This window comes from Coregonus clupeaformis, unplaced genomic scaffold, assembly GCF_020615455.1.
Source record: "Coregonus clupeaformis isolate EN_2021a unplaced genomic scaffold, ASM2061545v1 scaf0567, whole genome shotgun sequence".
Lineage (NCBI taxonomy): Eukaryota > Metazoa > Chordata > Actinopteri > Salmoniformes > Salmonidae > Coregonus > Coregonus clupeaformis.
Genome location: NW_025534022.1, coordinates 262,830 through 285,000, shown reverse-complemented (window position 1 = coordinate 285,000; position 22,171 = coordinate 262,830). Strand labels below are relative to the sequence as shown.

At 41.9% G+C, this 22,171-nt stretch overlaps 2 protein-coding genes and 1 long non-coding RNA gene across 4 annotated transcripts in view; 1 reads left to right on the top strand and 2 right to left on the bottom strand.

Moving 5' to 3' along the window:
- The window catches only part of LOC121553818 (mitochondrial dicarboxylate carrier), a 15,846-nt gene extending 8,845 nt beyond the window's left edge, over positions 1-7,001 (bottom strand). The window contains exons 1-2 of the mRNA XM_045215962.1: positions 6,516-7,001; positions 1,468-1,587 (exon numbers count right to left, since the gene is read on the bottom strand). Of these exons, the coding sequence (XP_045071897.1) occupies positions 1,468-1,587; positions 6,516-6,851 (456 nt within the window). The 5' untranslated portion in view covers positions 6,852-7,001. The remainder of the gene's footprint in view (positions 1-1,467; positions 1,588-6,515) is intronic.
- A 3,712-nt stretch (positions 7,002-10,713) lies between these two features.
- On the bottom strand, positions 10,714-11,645 carry LOC123485087 (claudin-9-like). Its single transcript, XM_045215960.1, has one exon. It carries the CDS (start codon positions 11,643-11,645, stop codon positions 10,992-10,994), a length of 654 nt encoding a protein of 217 aa, XP_045071895.1. The 3' UTR covers positions 10,714-10,991.
- Positions 11,646-16,538: 4,893 nt separating this feature from the next.
- Positions 16,539-20,688, top strand: LOC123481064. 2 transcript variants are annotated; one of them, XR_006658860.1, is made up of 4 exons: positions 16,539-16,748; positions 17,364-17,435; positions 17,912-18,052; positions 19,491-20,688. It is a non-coding gene; the product is annotated as an uncharacterized LOC123481064 (long non-coding RNA). The 2 variants fall into 2 exon arrangements; XR_006658861.1 differs by lacking the exon at positions 16,539-16,748 and adding an exon at positions 16,992-17,145.
- Positions 20,689-22,171: the final 1,483 nt, after the last annotated feature.

The window sequence follows — 22,171 nt, the reverse complement described above, 5'->3', positions numbered from 1 at the left end:
CAGAATACTGATCCTTCTGCCTGGAACACTCAGGCTCCATCTACCTATCTCTGGGACAGAATACTGATCCTTCTGCCTGGAACACTCAGGTTCCATCTACCTATCTCTGGGACAGAATACTGATCCTTCTGCCTGGAACCCTCAGGTTCCATCTACCTATCTCTGGAATAGAATACTGATCCTTCTGCCTGGAACACTCAGGTTCCATCTACCTATCTCTGGGACAGAATACTGATCCTTCTGCCTGGAACACTCAGGTTCCATCTACCTATCTCTGGGACAGAATACTGATCCTTCTGCCTGGAACACTCAGGTTCCATCTACCTATCTCTGGGACAGAATACTGATCCTTCTGCCTGGAACACTCAGGTTCCATCTACCTATCTCTGGGACAGAATACTGATCCTTCTGCCTGGAACACTCAGGTTCCATCTACCTATCTCTGGGACAGAATACTGATCCTTCTGCCTGGAACACTCAGGTTCCATCTACCTATCTCTGGGACAGAATACTGATCCTTCTGCCTGGAACACTCAGGCTCCATCTACCTATCTCTGGGACAGAATACTGATCCTTCTGCCTGGAACACTCAGGCTCCATCTACCTATCTCTGGGACAGAATACTGATCCTTCTGCCTGGAACACTCAGGTTCCATCTACCTATCTCTGGGACAGAATACTGATCCTTCTGCCTGGAACCCTCAGGTTCCATCTACCTATCTCTGGAATAGAATACTGATCCTTCTGCCTGGAACACTCAGGTTCCATCTACCTATCTCTGGGACAGAATACTGATCCTTCTGCCTGGAACACTCAGGTTCCATCTACCTATCTCTGGGACAGAATACTGATCCTTCTGCCTGGAACACTCAGGTTCCATCTACCTATCTCTGGGACAGAATACTGATCCTTCTGCCTGGAACACTCAGGTTCCATCTACCTATCTCTGGGACAGAATACTGATCCTTCTGCCTGGAACACTCAGGTTCCATCTACCTATCTCTGGGACAGAATACTGATCCTTCTGCCTGGAACCCTCAGGTTCCATCTACCTATCTCTGGAATAGAATACTGATCCTTCTGCCTGGAACACTCAGGTTCCATCTACCTATCTCTGGGACAGAATACTGATCCTTCTGCCTGGAACACTCAGGTTCCATCTACCTATCTCTGGGACAGAATACTGATCCTTCTGCCTGGAACACTCAGGTTCCATCTACCTATCTCTGGGACAGAATACTGATCCTTCTGCCTGGAACACTCAGGTTCCATCTACCTATCTCTGGGACAGAATACTGATCCTTCTGCCTGGAACACTCAGGTTCCATCTACCTATCTCTGGGACAGAATACTGATCCTTCTGCCTGGAACACTCAGGTTCCATCTACCTATCTCTGGGACAGAGTTCATACAGCACTAATGGAACTATCATTACAGGATTACACCCCCCCTCCCTCATCCTCCTACCTGTCTGCAGAGTGATGCGCTGAGTCCGTTGTACAGAGCCAGAGCTCCATCGTTCTTCACTACCTGCATGGCCATGCTCACCATCCCCATCTTACCCTTCTGCTGGGTCTGCAGGTGGACCTAAACACGCACACACACACACACACACACACACACACACACACACACACACACACACACACACACACACACAATCATTATTATCATCATCATTACAAATACGATCAATATACTGCATCTTCATCATCATTACACTCATCATCATCAGTCGGTCATCAGTCTGTGTCTATTTTTGAGTGACTGTGGAACTGCCTCTCTCCCACAGACAAACAGACATACAGGTTAGACAGGTTAGACAAACAGAGACAGACAAACAGACAGACAGACAGACAGGTTAGACAGATTAGACAAACAGAGACAAACAGACAGACAGACAGACAGACAGGTTAGACAGATTAGACAAACAGAGACAGACAGACAGGTTAGACAGATTAGACAAACAGAGACAGACAAACAGACAGACAGACAGACACAACCGTGGCGATCTGAGAGATGGTACACGCTGGCAGGAACGGGCGTGTCACTGTGACTTATGGTAGAGATATATCTACACACACACCGCCACACACTGAGGAGCTGTCCTTGAAGTCTATTATAGTTACTGTCTATGGAGATAGTAGTATAATGTAGTAGTTACTGTCTATAGAGATAGCAGTATAATGTACTAGTTACTGTCTATAGAGATAGTAGTATAATGTACTAGTTACTGTCTATAGAGATAGCAGTATAATGTACTAGTTGCTGTCTATAAAGATAGTAGTATAATGTAGTAGTTAACGTCTATAGAGATAGTAGTATAATGTTGTAGTTAACGTCTATATAGAGATAGTAGTATAATGTAGTAGTTACTGTCTATAGAGATAGTAGTATAATGTAGTAGTTACTGTCTATAGAGATAGCAGTATAATGTTGTAGTTAAAGTCTATAGAGATAGTAGTATAATGTAGTAGTTAACGTCTATATAGAGATAGTAGTATAATGTAGTAGTTACTGTCTATAGAGATAGTAGTATAATGTAGTAGTTACTGTCTATAGAGATAGTAGTATAATGTACTAGTTACTGTCTATAGAGATAGTAGTATAATGTAGTAGTTACTGTCTATAGAGATAGTAGTATAATGTAGTAGTTGGGAGTCAGTGGAGAGAGCTGTAGATATGGTTGTGACAGTTGTAATGGTAGCAGTAGTTGGAATATCACAATTACTGACATTCTCGTGTGTGTATGTACAGGTGTTTTAATGTTGTGTGTGTACAGGGAATAGGTTTTTTTAAGGTAATTCTCTGACCTCCTTTGAACTCTCGCTCTCTCTTTTTCAACTGGGCTCTGCTCCAAGTGTGGCCTCCATCCGGCCAATCACGCCTCTCGCTCCCACCGGCTTATCAGTACTGTTTGAGTTCAAAGGCCACCAAGGCCTTCAACCATGGAACACAAACAATCTCTCTTTCTCGCTCTGTCGCTTTCTCTCTCTCCCTTGCTCTCTCTCTCAGTCCATCTCTCTCTCTTCTCTTCCATTCTCTTTCCTTCTCCCCTCAATCATCCACTCCCTCTCTCTCACTGTAAATAACTGGCTTTCTCCTATATTTCTTCTCCCTCTTCCCTCTCTGTCTCTCCCTCTCTCCTTTCTTTATCACCCTCTCCATGTTTCCCTCTCACCCTGTTGTGACTAGATAATCATTCACATCCTGAGTGCAGATACAGATAGCTGGTTGCTGCAGGACCTGGCTGGCACTCAATAACCACTCCAGTCAGGACACAGTGCAATGAGTATCTTCTCTAATGACTATCTTCTCTAACGACACTGAAAGCCAAAAATGAGCTGGGCACTTTTCCTAAAAAAATAAGTCAGCATTTAACCTCTAACCTCCAGCTACTCCTGAGTCACATCACCAACACACTGTCCCATTGTTACAGTGATGTTACAGAGTTTCTAGAGAAATACTGATAGGAAGACAATGCCATAACTTAGATGTAGGTGCTAGGTTGTTTAGTTAAACAAACACACCCATTAATGTGCACGTTCACACACATGCTGACACACACACACACACTAGTGAGATCCAGACCATCTCCCTCCCCTCAGGTAGCAGAGAGAGAGGTAGGGCGTTACTAGGGCAACTGACTTCATGCCAGACAACAGGCATAGCAACAACAGTATGAACCAGGTCAGAGAGGAGAGGCAGGGCTTCAGGACAACAAACTGCTGCTGATTCTTTTTCAACGTTCTGACAAAGTGGTCGAGCTTCTGATGGGCCTCCGCAGTGCACACACACAGCCTACAGTTCTTCATCCTTCTCACCACCGTCAGAGAGACGACAGGGAAGGAACCACCATTTACCTACCTCTAGGCTGCTATACATAGAATGACAAACCAAATAAAGAGCCTATCGTTTTTCATGGAATTTTTTGTGGTAATTAAATATTATTTATTTAGAATTTATTTTCCAGAAATAATTTTATGAGGTCTGTGTATTCTCAAATTGAAAAAAAGTGAGGGAGCGCCGCTCCCCTGCACTCCGGCAGCACTACAGCCCGGGACGCTAAGCTAGTCATGGCTAGCTTCAGGAGAAGAGGAGAAGCCAGGCTAGAGTCATATACACTGAGTGGACAAAACATTAAGAACTCTTTCCATTACATAGACTGTGACCAGGTGAATCCAGGTGTTACATCCACTTCAATCAGTGTAGATGAAGAGGAGGAGACAGGTTAAAGAAGGATTTTTAAGCCTTGAGACAAATGAGACATGAATTGTGTATGTGTGCCATTCAGAGGGTAAATTGGCAAGACAAAAGAGTAGTGCCTTTTAACAGGGTATGGTAGTAGGTGCCGGTTTGTGTCAAATGTTTTGTACGCTCTGTGTGGTCAATTTCTGTCTGAACTTTACTTGTCTGAGCTCTACTTTCTCCTCCACAGCTGTTGATAAGTGATAATTTACACTTTCGCGTTGTGCTGTGTATCTCTGGGCATGGCTAGCTTCAGAGGACAAATGTCTTGTTCTGGCAGGTTTGTCGACAAAGAGAGAGTTTGTGGTCATCTCTCTATGTCTTGTTCTGGCAGGTTTGTCGTCGTCATCTCTCACACACACACAGTATAGAGCAGGATGGATGGGTCTCCATCTATTCTTGACTTCGAGATGACCCTGGCCTGTACATGCTCAATGACAACAGTAGAGCATGTGGCTACTACTACTACTATTACTACTACTGCTACTGCTACTACTACTACTGCTACTACTACTGCTACTGCTACTACTACTACTGCTACTACTACTACTACTACTACTACTGCTACTACTACTACTGCTACTGCTACTACTGCTACTGCTACTACTACTACTACTACTGCTACTACTACTACTACTACTGCTACTACTACTACTACTGTGAGTTATCTGTAATATGAGACAGCTATAACGCTACAGTTCCACTAGGCCTAACCCTGTTTACCCTGCACCGCACCGCAGCGTAGCGGCGGAGTTAGCCGGTCAGTGACTTAACGAGGCCAATCCCTGCTACCCTGTGTTCCAAATGGCACCCTATCCCCTATATAGTACCCATAGGGCTCTGGGCAAAAGTAGTGCACTATGTAGGTAATATTAGTTTCAATCTGACATAAAACATGCTTACCGGTACACAGACTACCTTCACTGACCTGTATTGTACTATGCTCTCAGTATCTATTATGCCAAATGTGTATGTGCATGTGTGTAATGTGTGCATGCACTGTATGTGTGTGTGTGTGTATGTGTGTGTGTGTGTGTGTGCCTCTCCCACAAAGTAATTATACACATTTAGACTTTTCTAAGTAGGCGAGTTGAGACAGGCTGTATAGACTACACTATCAACTCCACACACACACACACACACACACACACACACACACACACACACACACACACACACACACCTCTGTCCAACACTAGCTCCTCCCACTACCATATCACCTCTGTCCAACACAGGTTCCCCTCACTACCAATACAGATACAGCGATAGGGGAAAGCATCTGGGGCAGGGTTCGAACCAGCAACCCTGCAGTTACGGGCCTGCCTCGCGCACTACCACCTGTGTCATAAAGGCCCAGACCTCTTAGTACACTCAAACACAGAGACGCTACACACAGGAAGCCCTAGAGTTAACAGCTGTTTTCAGACTGCTAGTTAGTGCTGTAATGTCATACCATGTCTATATAATTACACTAAACACTGACCTACTTGTATGCCTCTGGCATTCTGTTACACTATAGGACCCCAACCGTACTGCACTGGCTCGGGAATTTTTGCATTTTTCTTCACTTTCCAGGACGGTTCCAGCAACTGTGGTGGATGCATAAACTGGCCAGTACAGTTCAGCTTGGCCCTGCAGTGTTAATCAGGCTTGTTAATTAAGCCTACACATGTTATACCGCACACAGGCCTACTGTAGGGATGGGATATGGCATTCTGTGTGTGCTATTCTTGACTTCGAGATGACACTGGCCTGTACATGCTCAATGACAACAGTAGAGCATGTGGCTACTACTACTACTACTGTGCGTTATCCGTAATATGAGACAGCTATAGCGCTGCAGTTCCACTAGGCCTAACCCCGTTTACTCTGCACCTGAGCTGCGCAGTTAGCCGGTCAGTGAACCGGAGAGCTCGCGCTTAACGAGGCCAATCACTGCTACCCGTACCCCCGCGGAACACAGACTATACACACTCACAGTCATGTGACTAGGCTAGACGAGAGCGAGAGGGAAATAGAGAGAGAAAATGATTCTACAACTTTTCCTTTTCTGTCCTATTTTTCCGATCATCCGCAGTGCGCTGTGTTTAGTTTGGATAGAACCCAGTAGCCTGTTTACTATTTTATAACATTGAATAAAATCAGGGCAGATGTTGTCCCCAGCTTTCCAGGTAAACAGCTGGCTGACTAGCGGGCCTGCAGCCTCCGTAGGTTGGCTATAATCCTGCCAGGGTATGGGGTTATATGGTTCTCTCTCCAGCACTTACCTTGATGAGGTCCAAAGGATGGGTGCAGCAGGCAGCCCCGCAGGAAGCGAGCCCCCCGAAATACCACCGCGACATCCGTTTATCGGTCATATTCCCCCCCCTGTCTCTATATAGTCCCACTGCTCTTCGCTGTGTCCAATTCGATCCAGTCCAACAAAGCTGCGAGCCAGAGCCAAGCTTCCTATCCACCTCGACACGCAGGCAGGTCGGCGCAGCAGTCTGTGCTCTCTGGTCCGCTCTCTCCCTGACGGTCGAATGTAGGATAACCTCGTTAATCTTCAAAATCGCCAATGATTGCTGACGCCACCGAGCGACTTTGGGTTCCGGTGCACGCATACACACTCAAACCACATCGTGTGTGTATGTGTGTAGGCAATTTTACATAACTCGTGATAGGAAATGAATAGACAGAGAGAGAAGGGGGGTCGAAGTGAGTGCACGCGCAGCCAATTGCTACCCCGCGCTGAGGAGCTGCCTCCTCGTGCTCTAGCTAGCCAGACTCAAAGGTCGACAACTTAATTTTCAGGTTGTTTTTGCAAACGTCAAAACTGAAAAAGTCACCGGTTTCTCTAGGCTACGCTACAGGCTAGGCTACGCTTGTCAAACCTCCCCCGTGGTTCTTAAAGACACAGTACATCCTCACGCACTCAGCTACCCAACCAGACACAGCGGATAAATACTCTGTCGCTTTAAGGGAAACAAGTTCCAACGAGGAAACTTTCTTTTTCAACCGAGTCAAGAGCCGGTACATTTTATCCGTGATAAAAATGTTTACCGGAATCCATTTGAAACTGGTTACAATGTATCTATTCTGCTGTTATTGTTTCCCGCGCTCTCTTGCATTGTTTGTGACCTCGAGCTGTTCGTGTTATTGCGCTACAGCTGCAGACAAACATCCACATTGACTGTAGCTAACGTTTAACCCATTTTTGAATGCAGTCGTCACTTGACGGCCCGTGGGCTAGAGCTAGCCTATGCTTTATTTTTATTTATTTATTTTATTTTATTTTACCTTTATTTAACTAGGCAAGTCAGTTAAGAACAAATTCTTATTTACAATGACGGCCTACACCGGCCAAACCCGGACGTGTACTTGGAGCATATACAATCTAGGTTAGGCTATTTCATTTCTAAGAAGGCTACTAAAACAACACATAACCATGTACAAGAACAACTTCACATCTTATTTCAAACACTTCAACGTGTGAAAAAGCCACCGTTGTTCCAGAATGCCTCTATGGTATGCTGAGATCGCCAGCTCGCCTCGCATTCCCCAGGACATATACTCTTTGGAACATTATTAAAGAGTCACACAGAAGGCTCCATGCCTCGTGTTTAAATATACACGTTCTATTAGTTGTTGTTGTTGTGTGTGTGTGGCATAGAGGTGGTGGTGCAAGTTTACACAATATGTGTGTGTGCACGCTCCTGACTTGGTTGGAATCTATTTGCACGCGCACTCAAAAGAGATTCCGACCAAGTCAAGAGCGTGCACACACACTGTAAAATTCCTGTCTGGTGCAAAGACTTGTTTTAAGCGCTGGAACTTTGGTCACGGTCCAAATTAACATGCTCGCCCTTACACACAGATACTTTTATTGAGGTCACACCATTGAATATATTATACTGTTATTTATTTTGCTCATTTGTACCCCAGTATCTCTATTTGCACATCATCTCTTGCACATCTATCATTCCAGTGTTAATACTAATTGTAATTATTTTGCACTATAGCCTATTTTATTGCCTTACCTCCATAACTTGCTAAATTTGCACACTGTATATTATATGTATTTCTGTTGTATTTTTGACTTTGTTTTGTTTTACCCCATATGTAACTGTGTTGTTGTTTTTATCGCACTGCTTTGCTTTATCTTGGCCAGGTCGCAGTTGTAAATGAGAACTTGTTCTCAACTGGTTTACCTGGTTAAATAAAGGTGAAATAAAAAAATAAAAAATAGCCTAGCCCTATAGCTTTTGATAGGCTGGTCCAGGTTAATTTAACATTGCTTGATTGTGTCTGACCTTTTCAATCAAACATGTAATTTCCATGTCTTGTGCTCATAGGGAGGCAAGTTAACTTGATGATGTCTCTTTGCTTCCCTGAACCTAGAACAACTTGGAACAGCTCACTAAGGAATTTGACCCCTAAAATCCACATGCTGTTTCTGTCACTATGGAGACGCTTGTCCAGTAGGGGTGCATCTCAATAGTCTACCTTGGCTTCTTAACCTTTTCTGTCTCCTTTCCTTCATCTGTAGAGAACATGAGATAACTTGACAAATGCCCATTAGCCATCCTCCACATTGCTATCTGTGTGCTATCCTATCTTGTATTTTGAGATCAGCGCAAAGGCAAGCGGAGAGACAAGGAGAGGAAGCCACAAGACAATTGAAATACACTTTCTCTCTCTGCGTGAAAGATCACCTGGTTCCTGTGAAAAATACACTTCTACTGCCACCATGTGGATATATAGGGGAACTGCAGTTTGGTTTAGGCCTAGAGGCCTTCTCTGTAAATATTGTCACAGAAAGTGCAAAAGCGCAATTCTCTTTGCCATTCTATGAGTTCATTGCAAATAGTAGTACCGCAAAATGGCCGTTGGTCATTTCTCAGATATACTACATTGGTAGTGGATGGGGTTAGTTTTTTTTTAAAGTGCTTTGAGACCCATAGGAAAGCACCAGCCCTTGAGACCTGGGTTTACATTTACATTTTCGTCATTTAGCAGACACTCTTATCCAGAGCCACTTACAAATTGGTGCATTCACCTTATAGCCAGTGGGACAACCACTTTCCACATTTTTAAAATTTTTAAATTTAAAATTTGGGTGGGGTAAGGGGGGGTAGAAGGATTACTTTATCCTATCCCAGGTATTCCTTAAAGAGGTGGGGTTTCAAGTGTCTCCGGAAGGTGGTGAGTGACTCCGCTGTCCTGGCGTCGTGAGGGAGCTTGTTCCACCATTGGGGTGCCAGAGCAGCGAACAGTTTTGACTGGGCTGAGCGGGAACTGTGCTTCCGCAGAGGTAGGGGGGCCAGCAGGCCAGAGGTGGATGAACGCAATGCCCTCGTTTGGGTTTAGGGACTGATCAGAGCCTGAAGGTACGGAGGTGCTGTTCCCCTCACAGCTCCGTAGGCAAGCACCATGGTCTTGTAGCAGATGCAAGCTTCAACTGGAAGCCAGTGGAGTGTGCGGAGGAGCGGGGTGACGTGAGAGAACTTGGGAAGGTTGAACATCAGACGGGCTGCGGCGTTCTGGATGAGTTGTTGGGGTTTAATGGCACTGGCAAGGAGCCCAGCCAACAGCGAGTTGCAGTAATCCAGACGGGTTCAAACACCAAGTGCTTTGAGACCAATAGGAAAGCACCAGACCTTGAGACCTGGGTTCAAACACTATTTGAAATCATTGACTGAGCTCGCCTGTTGCAATGGAACCAATAGAAAAGTCGTAAAAGTGCAAACCCCACCCGCCTGGTACTCCAGGCAAGCTAAAGCAATCGCTAAATAGTATTTGAAAGATTTCAGATAGTATTTGAACCCAGGTCTGGAAAGCCCTGTAATAATGGAGTTCATTGTTGTTGTATGGAACCATCATAGAAATAGACTCTCTAGAAAGGGCTTGGAACCTCTATCCCTGCAACTTTCATTGACTTGTATGAGGAGGCCCCGGTCTATAGATTCTATTTCTGTGATGTCATACGTGTTCACGTGACTGGGTCAGTATGGTGGAGGTGACTGGCGTCCTGGCACATGTTATACAGATGGTCTTTGTCTGCGTCCTGTATGCTGCCTTTGTGCTACTGTATAACCACTCTGTATGCAACACACAAAACACACACACACACACACACAAACACTGCCTACGTGTGGGCTCTCCAGAACATACACTCACACGCACACACACCGAGAGAGAGAGAGTGGGCAGTGCGGAATCTGAGTGATGCCAGTTATGTCACATTAATAAACATTTAGTTATTAACACATCCCACAATGCATTTCACCTCCCACACTGACACAAGTGCATCACACATTGTCCTTCTACTCTGGCAAACAACGTGTAAATATATGAGTGCAGTAGCTAAAATAAACAACTTGTAAAATACTTTATTATTTAATGTATAAATTACACTCACCAAGAAGAAGTTAACACAGAAAACTCAAAACACAGTAAAAACAACTAGAAGATGATGTCATAACAGAATAACAAAGCTGGCTACATGTGGCCTTCAGAAATGGAGAATAATCATGCACATTTTCTTAAACCTAATCATACGCATTTTCTTATTTACATTTTGACCTGTCTCTCCTTCACTGAGAGTTTAGTGACGGGGTTGTATTCATTAGGGCATAATGTAGCACATTTTTTACAATGGACAATGAAAATGAGCATTTCACATTGGACACGTTCAGGTAGTCCCTCCCTGTTTCAGTCCGTTTTCTCCCAATTTAACGAACACAACCCTGGTGTGGCAGGTTTCAGACGTACTCCTTCTCCTCTACCACCACAGGCAGTGGGTTACTCCTCCCACCTACCCCAAAAGTCGGCGTTGCCCTAACCCCTGGAGGGGAGGAGCCTGCATTCAGCAGAGCCCCTCCCACCAGCAGCAGAACTCCCGCCCCCCAGCCTAGATACAAGGCGGGGCCTAACTCCCTCTTCAGCGTCGCGGCGACTTTTGGATCGTAAAAATCCCTGACCACGGCGTAGGCCGTCCAACAGATAGGTACCAGGTAGAGCAGCCCAGAGAAGAAGAACAGTACCCCAGCCACACGGGCTAGCCTAGCCTTGGAGGAGTACGCTCCTTCTCCTAGACACTTGGTGCACTTAGCCCCAGCCACGCCTAGCAGGAGGGCGAGGAGGCAGAGGAGGAGGGACAGCACGGAGAGGGTGCGGGACACCTGGGCGGAGATGGGGAGGACCAGGGTGGAGTCGTAAGTCTTACACTGGATCTGCCCCGTACTCTGGGACAAACAGGTCATCCATAGCCCCTCCCATAGAACCTGAGCGATCACAATCTCCCCGCCAGCGAAGGCGGAGACTCGCCACAAGGGGGAGGCGCATACGAGAGCCCCGCCCACCCAGCCCATCACGGCCAATAGGAGGCCAAGTAGCTGCAGGCCTGTGGACGCCATGGCGACGTGCAAAACTTCCACACAGTTCTGTTCAACTGGGCCTGGTGTGTTTTCCCTGGTTTTCACCAGATAATGATTGTTGTCAAGATGGTTTCAAATCTCCTCTCTTCTCCAAAACAACGATAACAGGTGACACAAGTTCCCCTTGATAAAATGTTCTTGTACTCCCCTGGGAATGTTGCAGGAATGTATCTGTCTCTTTCCTCTTGGTTGAATATGCGGTAGTTCTGTATCTTATGGTAGAAACAGTGATGGTCAACAACTCCTCTTCCACATTCTCAGACAGGTTAACAGCAACAACAATATTCCTGCCAGGACATGGTGAAGAAATACACTGTAAGTACATTGTCCTCTCTGAACCTATGTTTATGTTAATGTATACACACATAATAACATGTCCCAACATATTAACATAATAACATGCGATAACATTTTATTATATAACATAATAACCAGTAACTTGTGACTTTTACACATTTCAGAAAGCAACAGAATGAAAACAGTCATTCTGAAATGATAAAACAGTTACAGAGATAACCATGATAATACTTACTTCTCCAAACCAAACCCCAGAGGACTCTGCTGCTCTGCACCATTGGACAGTATGAACAGTCCTGTCCTGTCCTGTGTAGTCTAACACTGTGTAATAGTAGAGCTCTGTCCTGTGTAGTCTAACACTGTGTAGTAGTAGAGGTCTGTGATGGTGTGTTCATTCCTCTGTCATACACACAGACTGACCAGACTGTCTCACTGGAGCACAGCTTAACACAGAGGAGTGGGAGGAGAGCAGCGCTCAGCTGGGCTGGCCACGATGTCACACACACACACACACACACACACACACACACACACACACACACACACACACACACACACACACACACACACACACACACACACACACACACACGCTAGCATGCAAACACACACACGTGCTTCACACAGTGTATTGTAGGAGGGGAGCAGCACCCGGCTGGCCACTATGTCACACACACACACACACACATGGTGGTAAGAACACACACACACACACACACACACACACACACACACACACACACACACACACACACACACACATGGTGGTAAGAACACACACACACACACACACACACATGGTGGTAAGAACACACAAACACACACACACACACACATGGTGGTAAGAACACACACACACACACACACACATGGTGGTAAGAACACACACATCTATGCACCGACACACACCCTAGCATTCACACACATACGGGCACACACACACACACACACACACACACACACACACACACACACACACGCTAGCATGCAAACACACACACGTGCTTCACACAGTGTATTGTAGGAGGGGAGCAGCACCCGGCTGGCCACTATGTCACACACACACACACACACACACACGCTAGCATGCAAACACACACACGTGCTTCACACAGCGGAGTGTAGGAGGGGAGCAGCACCCGGCTGGCCACTATGTCACACACACACACACACACATGGTGGTAAGAACACACACACACACACACACACACACACACACACACACACACACACACACACACACACACACACATGGTGGTAAGAACACACACACACACACACACACACATGGTGGTAAGAACACACAAACACACACACACACACACATGGTGGTAAGAACACACACACACACACACACACATGGTGGTAAGAACACACACATCTATGCACCGACACACACCCTAGCATTCACACACATACGGGCACACACACACACACACACACACACACACACACACACACACACACACACACACACACACACACACACACACACACATACACACATGCATAACAGATCAGCAACACAATGAGACGTTATGTCCCACAGACTGACAAGGCTTCTACAAGGGTCAAAGGTTTGTGTGTTTTCCATTAACCATATGAAACTATCAATCTCCATATGGTACTTCTCTGCATTACTGTCTGACTCAGTTAATGTCTTCCATCATGTATTTCAGCTGTTAAAGTGTTAACATTCTAGATTCAGTTCATGTCTTCCATCATGTATTTCAGCAGTTAAAGTGTTAACATTCTAGATTCAGTTCATGTCTTCCATCATGTATTTCAGCAGTTAAAGTGTTAACATTCTACATTCAGTTCATGTCTTCCATCACGTATTTCAGCTGTTAAAGTGTTAACATTCTAGATTCAGTTCATGTCTTCCATCATGTATTTCAGCAGTTAAAGTGTTAACATTCTAGATTCAGTTCATGTCTTCTATCATGTATTTCAGCAGTTAAAGTGTTAACATTCTAGATTCAGTTCATGTCTTCCATCATGTATTTCAGCAGTTAAAGTGTTAACATTCTAGATTCAGTTCATGTCTTCCATCATGTATTTCAGCAGTTAAAGTGTTAACATTCTAGATTCAGTTAATGTCTTCCATCATGTATTTCAGCAGCTAAAGTGTTAACATTCTAGATTCAGTTCATGTCTTCCATCATGTATTTCAGCAGTTAAAGTGTTAACATTCTAGATTCAGTTCATGTCTTCCATCATGTATTTCAGCAGTTAAAGTGTTAACATTCTAGATTCAGTTCATGTCTTCCATCATGTATTTCAGCAGCTAAAGTGTTAACATTCTAGATTCAGTTCATGTCTTCCATCATGTATTTCAGCAGCTAAAGTGTTAACATTCTAGATTCAGTTCATGTCTTCCATCTTGTATTTCAGCAGTTAAAGTGTTAACATTCTAGTTTCAGTTCATATCTTCTATCATGTATTTCAGCAGCTAAAGTGTTAACATTCTAGATTCAGTTCATGTCTTCCATCATGTATTTCAGCAGCTAAAGTGTTAACATTCTAGATTCAGTTCATGTCTTCCATCATGTATTTCAGCAGTTAAAGTGTTAACATTCTAGATTCTGTTCATGTCTTCCATCATGTATTTCAGCAGCTAAAGTGTTAACATTCTAGATTCAGTTCATGTCTTCCATCATGTATTTCAGCAGTTAAAGTGTTAACATTCTAGATTCAGTTCATGTCTTCCATCATGTATTTCAGCAGCTAAAGTGTTAACATTCTAGATTCAGTTAATGTCTTCCATCATGTATTTCAGCAGTTAAAGTGTTAACATTCTAGTTTCAGTTCATGTCTTCTATCATGTATTTCAGCAGCTAAAGTGTTAACATTCTAGTTTCAGTTCATGTCTTCTATCATGTATTTCAGCAGCTAAAGTGTTAACATTCTAGATTCAGTTCATGTCTTCCATCATGTATTTCAGCAGTTAAAGTGTTAACATTCTAGATTCAGTTCATGTCTTCCATCATGTATTTCAGCAGCTAAAGTGTTAACATTCTAGATTCAGTTCATGTCTTCCATCATGTATTTCAGCAGTTAAAGTGTTAACATTCTAGTTTCAGTTCATGTCTTCTATCATGTATTTCAGCAGCTAAAGTGTTAACATTCTAGATTCAGTTCATGTCTTCCATCATGTATTTCAGCAGTTAAAGTGTTAACATTCTAGATTCTGTTCATGTCTTCCATCGTGTATTTCAGCAGCTAAAGTGTTAACATTCTAGATTCAGTTCATGTCTTCCATCATGTATTTCAGCTGTTAAAGTGTTAACATTCTAGATTCAGTTAATGTCTTCCATCATGTATTTCAGCAGTTAAAGTGTTAACATTCTAGATTCAGTTCATGTCTTCCATCATGTATTTCAGCAGTTAAAGTGTTAACATTCTAGATTCAGTTCATGTCTTCCATCACGTATTTCAGCTGTTAAAGTGTTAACATTCTAGATTCAGTTCATGTCTTCCATCATGTATTTCAGCAGTTAAAGTGTTAACATTCTAGATTCAGTTAATGTCTTCCATCATGTATTTCAGCATTTAAAGTGTTAACATTCTAGATTCAGTTCATGTCTTCCATCATGTATTTCAGCAGTTAAAGTGTTAACATTCTAGATTCAGTTCATGTCTTCCATCATGTATTTCAGCAGCTTAAGTGTTAACATTCTAGATTCAGTTCATGTCTTCCATCATGTATTTCAGCAGTTAAAGTGTTAACATTCTAGATTCAGTTCATGTCTTCCATCATGTATTTCAGCAGTTAAAGTGTTAACATTCTAGATTCAGTTCATGTCTTCCATCATGTATTTCAGCAGCTAAAGTGTTAACATTCTAGATTCAGTTAATGTCTTCCATCATGTATTTCAGCAGTTAAAGTGTTAACATTCTAGTTTCAGTTAATGTCTTCTATCATGTATTTCAGCAGCTAAAGTGTTAACATTCTAGATTCAGTTCATGTCTTCCATCATGTATTTCAGCAGCTAAAGTGTTAACATTCTAGATTCAGTTCATGTCTTCCATCATGTATTTCAGCAGTTAAAGTGTTAACATTCTAGATTCAGTTCATGTCTTCCATCATGTATTTCAGCAGCTAAAGTGTTAACATTCTAGATTCAGTTCATGTCTTCCATCATGTATTTCAGCAGTTAAAGTGTTAACATTCTAGATTCTGTTGTCTTCCATCATGTATTTCAGCAGCTAAAGTGTTAACATTCTAGATTCAGTTCATGTCTTCCATCATGTATTTCAGCAGTTAAAGTGTTAACATTCTAGATTCTGTTCATGTCTTCCATCATGTATTTCAGCAGCTAAAGTGTTAACATTCTAGATTCAGTTCATGTCTTCCATCATGTATTTCAGCAGTTAAAGTGTTAACATTCTAGATTCAGTTCATGTCTTCCATCATGTATTTCAGCAGCTAAAGTGTTAACATTCTAGATTCAGTTCATGTCTTCCATCATGTATTTCAGCAGTTAAAGTGTTAACATTCCATTGTTGCAGGAGCAGTAACAGATTTGAACCTTAGGTTTTATTGATGTTATCACGTCCCGGAAAAACCTTGATAACACCTTGGACTACGGTCTTGCCATAGATCACCTGAAACAGCTACGTAAATTGTGAAAGTTAGTGTATTTAAACCGAGTTTATGGGAAATTTGACAAAGAAAAACAGAGATAGGAGAGCTGTATAACCTATTGCTTACAATTGATTTCCAAATGTATCTCTGATGAAAAGATAAGCTTAGGATCCGCGAGGCTCCCGTGTGTTGGCGAGGTAATGTTTAAACTCAAAAGTTTTTTAATTGTATTGTTAACCCCCAAAAAAGCTTTGTCGGATGTTTTAATAATTCTGAAGTGATTAAAAGTTCAGTTGAGTCCATATTCAACATATTGTCTAGATCCTGCTACTCTTAGGAGAAATCTGATGGCCTCAATTAAAATGAAAGTTAAAGATTAGCATCAGCTAATGAGATAGCATAAAATGGCGCCCATCTCAAATAATTTCAATGGATTATAGTGCCGAGTCATGAACATTGCTCTTCCTGTGTAGCGTATTGAAAATGTCTCATGTTTGATTTTGGGGTGATCTACTCTTGGGATGTGTATAGCCTACATGTGTTGATTCACCTGAGAGAGAGAAGGACTGGAGCACACAGCTATAGGAATATTAGGTGACTGTTTAGTTGACTTGCTGCATGGCGTGCTGATTTACACACACACACACACACACACACACACACACACACACACACACACACACACACACACACACACACACACACACACACACACACACACACACACACACACACACACACAGAGAGAGAGAGAGAAACACCACAATTTGTGATTTGCTCTTTCAGCAATATTTTTTTCATAACTTCCTCAGTGTGGTGTGATAACATTACTTGTTGTGAGAGTCTCCTTAACCCCGGCAGAGCTGAAATGGAAGTGCGTCTGAGTAAGTTCTGAACTATTCTTGACTTCCTTACTTCGTAATGCTAAACAATACTAACCATTGAGAAATCATAAAATATCCTATTGTAGTGCATGTTGACACTCACCTGTACTTTGCTGTTTATGTCAATAACCGTAGTAGCCATGGTCAGCTCAACACTTTCTTGGTTGATTACAGTATAAAATTCAAATACACATTGATAAATATATTTATATATGTCTTCATTCTATTACTTTTAGATTTGTGTGTATGGTTGTGAATTGTTAGACACTACTGCACGGTTGAAGCTAGGAACACAAGCATTTCGCTACACCCCGCTATAACATCTGCTACATTTGTGTATGTGACCAATAACATTTGATTTGATTTGATTTGAAACATAATAATGAATAACTTATGAATAATTAAGCCAGACTCCAATGTGGAGAATGGTACATAACAGAACAAAAGTCCAATGACTACATTTCCCACCTTATCAGCCAGTCCCACTAGGGAGAAGCCAGAGAAGTATCAGCGAAGGATTATGGGAGATATAGTCCAGAGCCAAATGCAGGAACACTACAAAAATGAACTGGTCAGAGCTGCACAGAGCGATCCTGTTTTCCAGAAACCTACAGTGGGTGAGTGACTCAACATAAAACAACATACTGAATTCTATATTTTCCACTGTATATCTGTTATATATGGTTTAGCGCTTTAAAGTTACAATAATACTTTTTTGGACGACCCGACCAAATTCACATAGAAATGTGAGTTATAGATCTGTCATTCTCATTGAAAGCAAGTCTAAGAAGCGGCAGATCTGTTCTATGTGTGCTATTTCTTTGCTTCCCATTCTTACGTTTTGTTTTTATGTCTTTTACTTTCGGTTTTGTACACCAGCTTCAAACAGCTGAAAATACAAAACATTTTGGTTGTGGAAAATATATTACACAGCGGTTTAGATGGTACAATGATTCTCTACACAATGACTGCTTGTTTTGTCACATAAACTGAAATTAGGCAAACTATTAGAATTTTAGAAACCAGGAAATGGCAGAGCGATTTCTGCATATTGCATCTTTAATAGTTTGGTTAGTATTTAGTCAGAGTAATCTGATCCTGGGATAACCATTAGGACCTGTATTAAAGCGATACTGTAGTTCCACCTTACTCTTTAATAGTTTGTTTAGTATTTAGTCAGGGTAATCTGATCCTAGGACAACCATTAGGACCTGTATTAAAGCTATACTGTAGTTCCACCTACCTCTGTGAAAGGCTATGTGGGCATTTCTACCCCTTGATGGCACCTATCCTATCCTATCCTATCCTATCCTATCCTATCCTATCCTATCCAATCCTGTCAGGGCTTATTTATAGGACTAAAACACAAAGCTGACCTCAGATCAGTGTCTAGGGGCTACATCATCTTTCTCCATCAATGGAAATAGCTCATTTTCAGTCTTTTAGTGAAAGAACTCCATCTAGTGGTGATTTGTGAAATACGTTGATTAATGATCTGTGCCATTTACTTAATTATACTTATTCACAATAGTAAAATACAGTACAGTACAATTCAATACAATACAGTATAGTGCAATACAGTACAATTCAATACAATACAGTATAGTGCAATACAGTACAGTACAATTCAATACAATACAATACAGTAAAATACAGTACAATACAATTCAATACAATACAGTATAGTGCAATACAGTACAGTACAATTCAATACAATACAGTACAATACAGTACAATACAATTCAATACAATACAGTATAGTGCAATACAGTACAGTACAATTCAGTATAGTGCAATACAATGCAGTACAATATAGTACAATACAATACAATACAGTAAAATACAGTACAATACAATTCAATACAATAGAGTATAGTGCAATACAATACAGTACAATACAGTACAATATAGTACAATACAATACAATACAGTACAATACAATATAGTATTTAGGAGGTTATTTTTCACACACTTCCCTCAAAGAACATAGATGTATTCCACCTTGGTGACTGTTTTCCCCTGTGAGTAAAGAGGGGTGTGTCTTTCTCTTGGCAGTGCGGTCCAATGAGGTGGAGGAGAGGGAGCGCTACAGATTCCAGTGGAGGAAGGAGGACAGGCAAAGAATCGTCGGTGACAGATTGGAGCTCTTCGTCGCCATAGTGACGGGGTTGTTGATGGGGGTCCTGACAGGTGGTTTTGGGGGTGTTGTCATGGGAGGGTTGACGGGGGCGGTGATATGGTTTACAACAGGACTGGTCAGGAACTGGTGGAGCCCCTGATTCACTGGGAGGCACCATGTGTAGGCTATGAATCTATTTTTTATAAAGACATTGGGAGGATAAAACTATTCTAATGTGTATAGATGGAAGGACTTTGGTGATGGATCATGTTCCTTGATGCAATTATCAAACTTTGGTTATTCAATATTTGGAAATTAATAAAAGCCCAATAAATAAATAAAATATACAGAGCTTATATTAATTATTTTAAAAGATAGATGAAACCCTAATATTCATCAGCAGTGCTAGCCTACTTCTGTTAAGTCAGTCCTGATATGGGTCTGAACCTGTTAGTCATCAAGGGATTAAAAGAGAGATTCATCCAGCAATATCTTTCCCTGATTTCATCTGACCAAGTATTCAGAAATTGTCTGACGAGAGTTACAGGCCAGGCCACTGAAAGAAAGGCCTTCATCCTACCCTGTACAATCCTTAAAAATAACAGTAACAAGAACTAATGACTAGATCACCAGATACACATGATCAGATAATCATTTATGTGAACAAACATAGTGAGCCCACTAGAACCCAGGTCCAGTGGCTATCAACCCATCACGGCCCGTATCCACAAAGCATCTCAGAGTAGGAGTACTGGTCTAGGATCTGTCCATATAATCTTATTCATTATGATCTAAAAGTCTAAACTGATATTAGGTCAGCACTCCTACGGGCCCTGGTCACTACTAATCTCAACGATGTTGTTATTGTTGTCGGCGCAATCTGTCATGGAATCAGTAAACCCTGCTCTCATATCTGTCATGGAATCAGTAAACCCTGCTCTCATATCTGTCATGGAATCAGTAAACCCTGCTCTCATATCTGTCATGGAATCAGTAAACCCTGCTCTCATATCTGTCATGGAATCAGTAAACCCTGCTCTCATATCTGTCATGGAATAAGTAAACACTGCTCTCATATATGTCATGGAATCAGTAAACTCTGCCAAAATACCAGCAACAGTGTGTGAAAACCTTGTGAAGACTTACAGAAAACGTTTGACCTGTGACATTGCCAACAAAGGGTATATAACAAAGTATTGAGAAACTTTTATTATTGACCAAATACTTATTTTCCACCATAATTTGCAAATAAATTAATTAAAAATCCTACAATGTGATTTTCTGGAATTTTTCTCAATTTGTCTGTCATTGTTGACGTGTACCTATGATGAAAATTACAGGCCTCTCTCATCTTTTTAAGTGGGAGAACTTGCACAATTGGTGGCTGACTAAATACTTTTTTCCCCCACTGTATGTAACCTAGATTTCGTCCTTTAATTCATGTAAGCTCTTCTGCTGTTCTTACATTTAAGTCATTTAGCAGGCGCTCTTATCCAGAGTGAACCACAGGAGCAATTAGGGTTAAGTGCCTTGCTCTAGGGCATTTCGACAGATGTTTCAGCTAGTTGGCTCGGGGATTCAAACCAGCGACCTCTCGGTTATTGGCCCAACATTCTTAACCGCTAGTCTACCTGCCTGGAAAGAGGCCTCCAGTAAAGTATTAAAACTGACTGTATAAGATGTAATTGCATTTTACAGTAATGACAGATGATGTTGAAAGTAAATGATGTATTACTTTCCCTTGGATTTCCAATAGCCTGTTATCAGTAGTGATGAAGCTTGTTCAGTTCTAAGAGTTTAATGGTGCCTCCTGCTGTATGTTGATGGGATTACATGATCTTTGAACCAGTCCCCAACCTTCCTTCTATTCAACTATTTGCTTTAAAACGGTGTATCCACCAGTGTTATTTCAGGAAGATTTCCTACATATTGCTGATTTATTTGAACACACACTGAAGACTATAATCATCTTCAGGGCCAAATGTGTTTTACCCTTATCATGTAGTTTTTGTCATCAGTCATATTTTGTTTGTTTTTACTGTTTATGAAATCTCATTGACTCATTGGCATGATGTTTAAGGCAAATAAAACATTGATGGAAACCATTATTTTGAGATATTTACAAGGTGTAATCTTAGATTCAAATGATTTAAAAAGTATTTACTCTGCCACGTTTTTGGTAAACAACTGAGGAATGGGCCTGGAGAAATCTAACCGTCACAAATTCAGAAACAGAGCTATGGGTGCAATGACTGACTATGACATAAAAATTATAGTTTTGTTAATTTTAAATATACAAGATGTAGTGTTTGTTTACAATTACTATTTTAACTAAGCTCATGGGGTAAAATTCAGACTAGAGTTATGCATGCGTAAATGGAACTTCATTCCCTTGTTATGCACGTTTTTCTCTACGTATTCTGACTTTAAACTTAAGCATGGGTTAACGAATATGCCAGCGATTTTGCAAGTAAATCAAGAGTTTCTATTGGACAAATTCAAGTAGGTCCCTCCCCATTTCGTTCAGTTTGCCCCTGGAATTGGTTCAGGGTTGAAATCACATGATTGGAGGTGTGTCTACAGATGTGCTGTATTCTGACTTTGACCTCATCTCCTA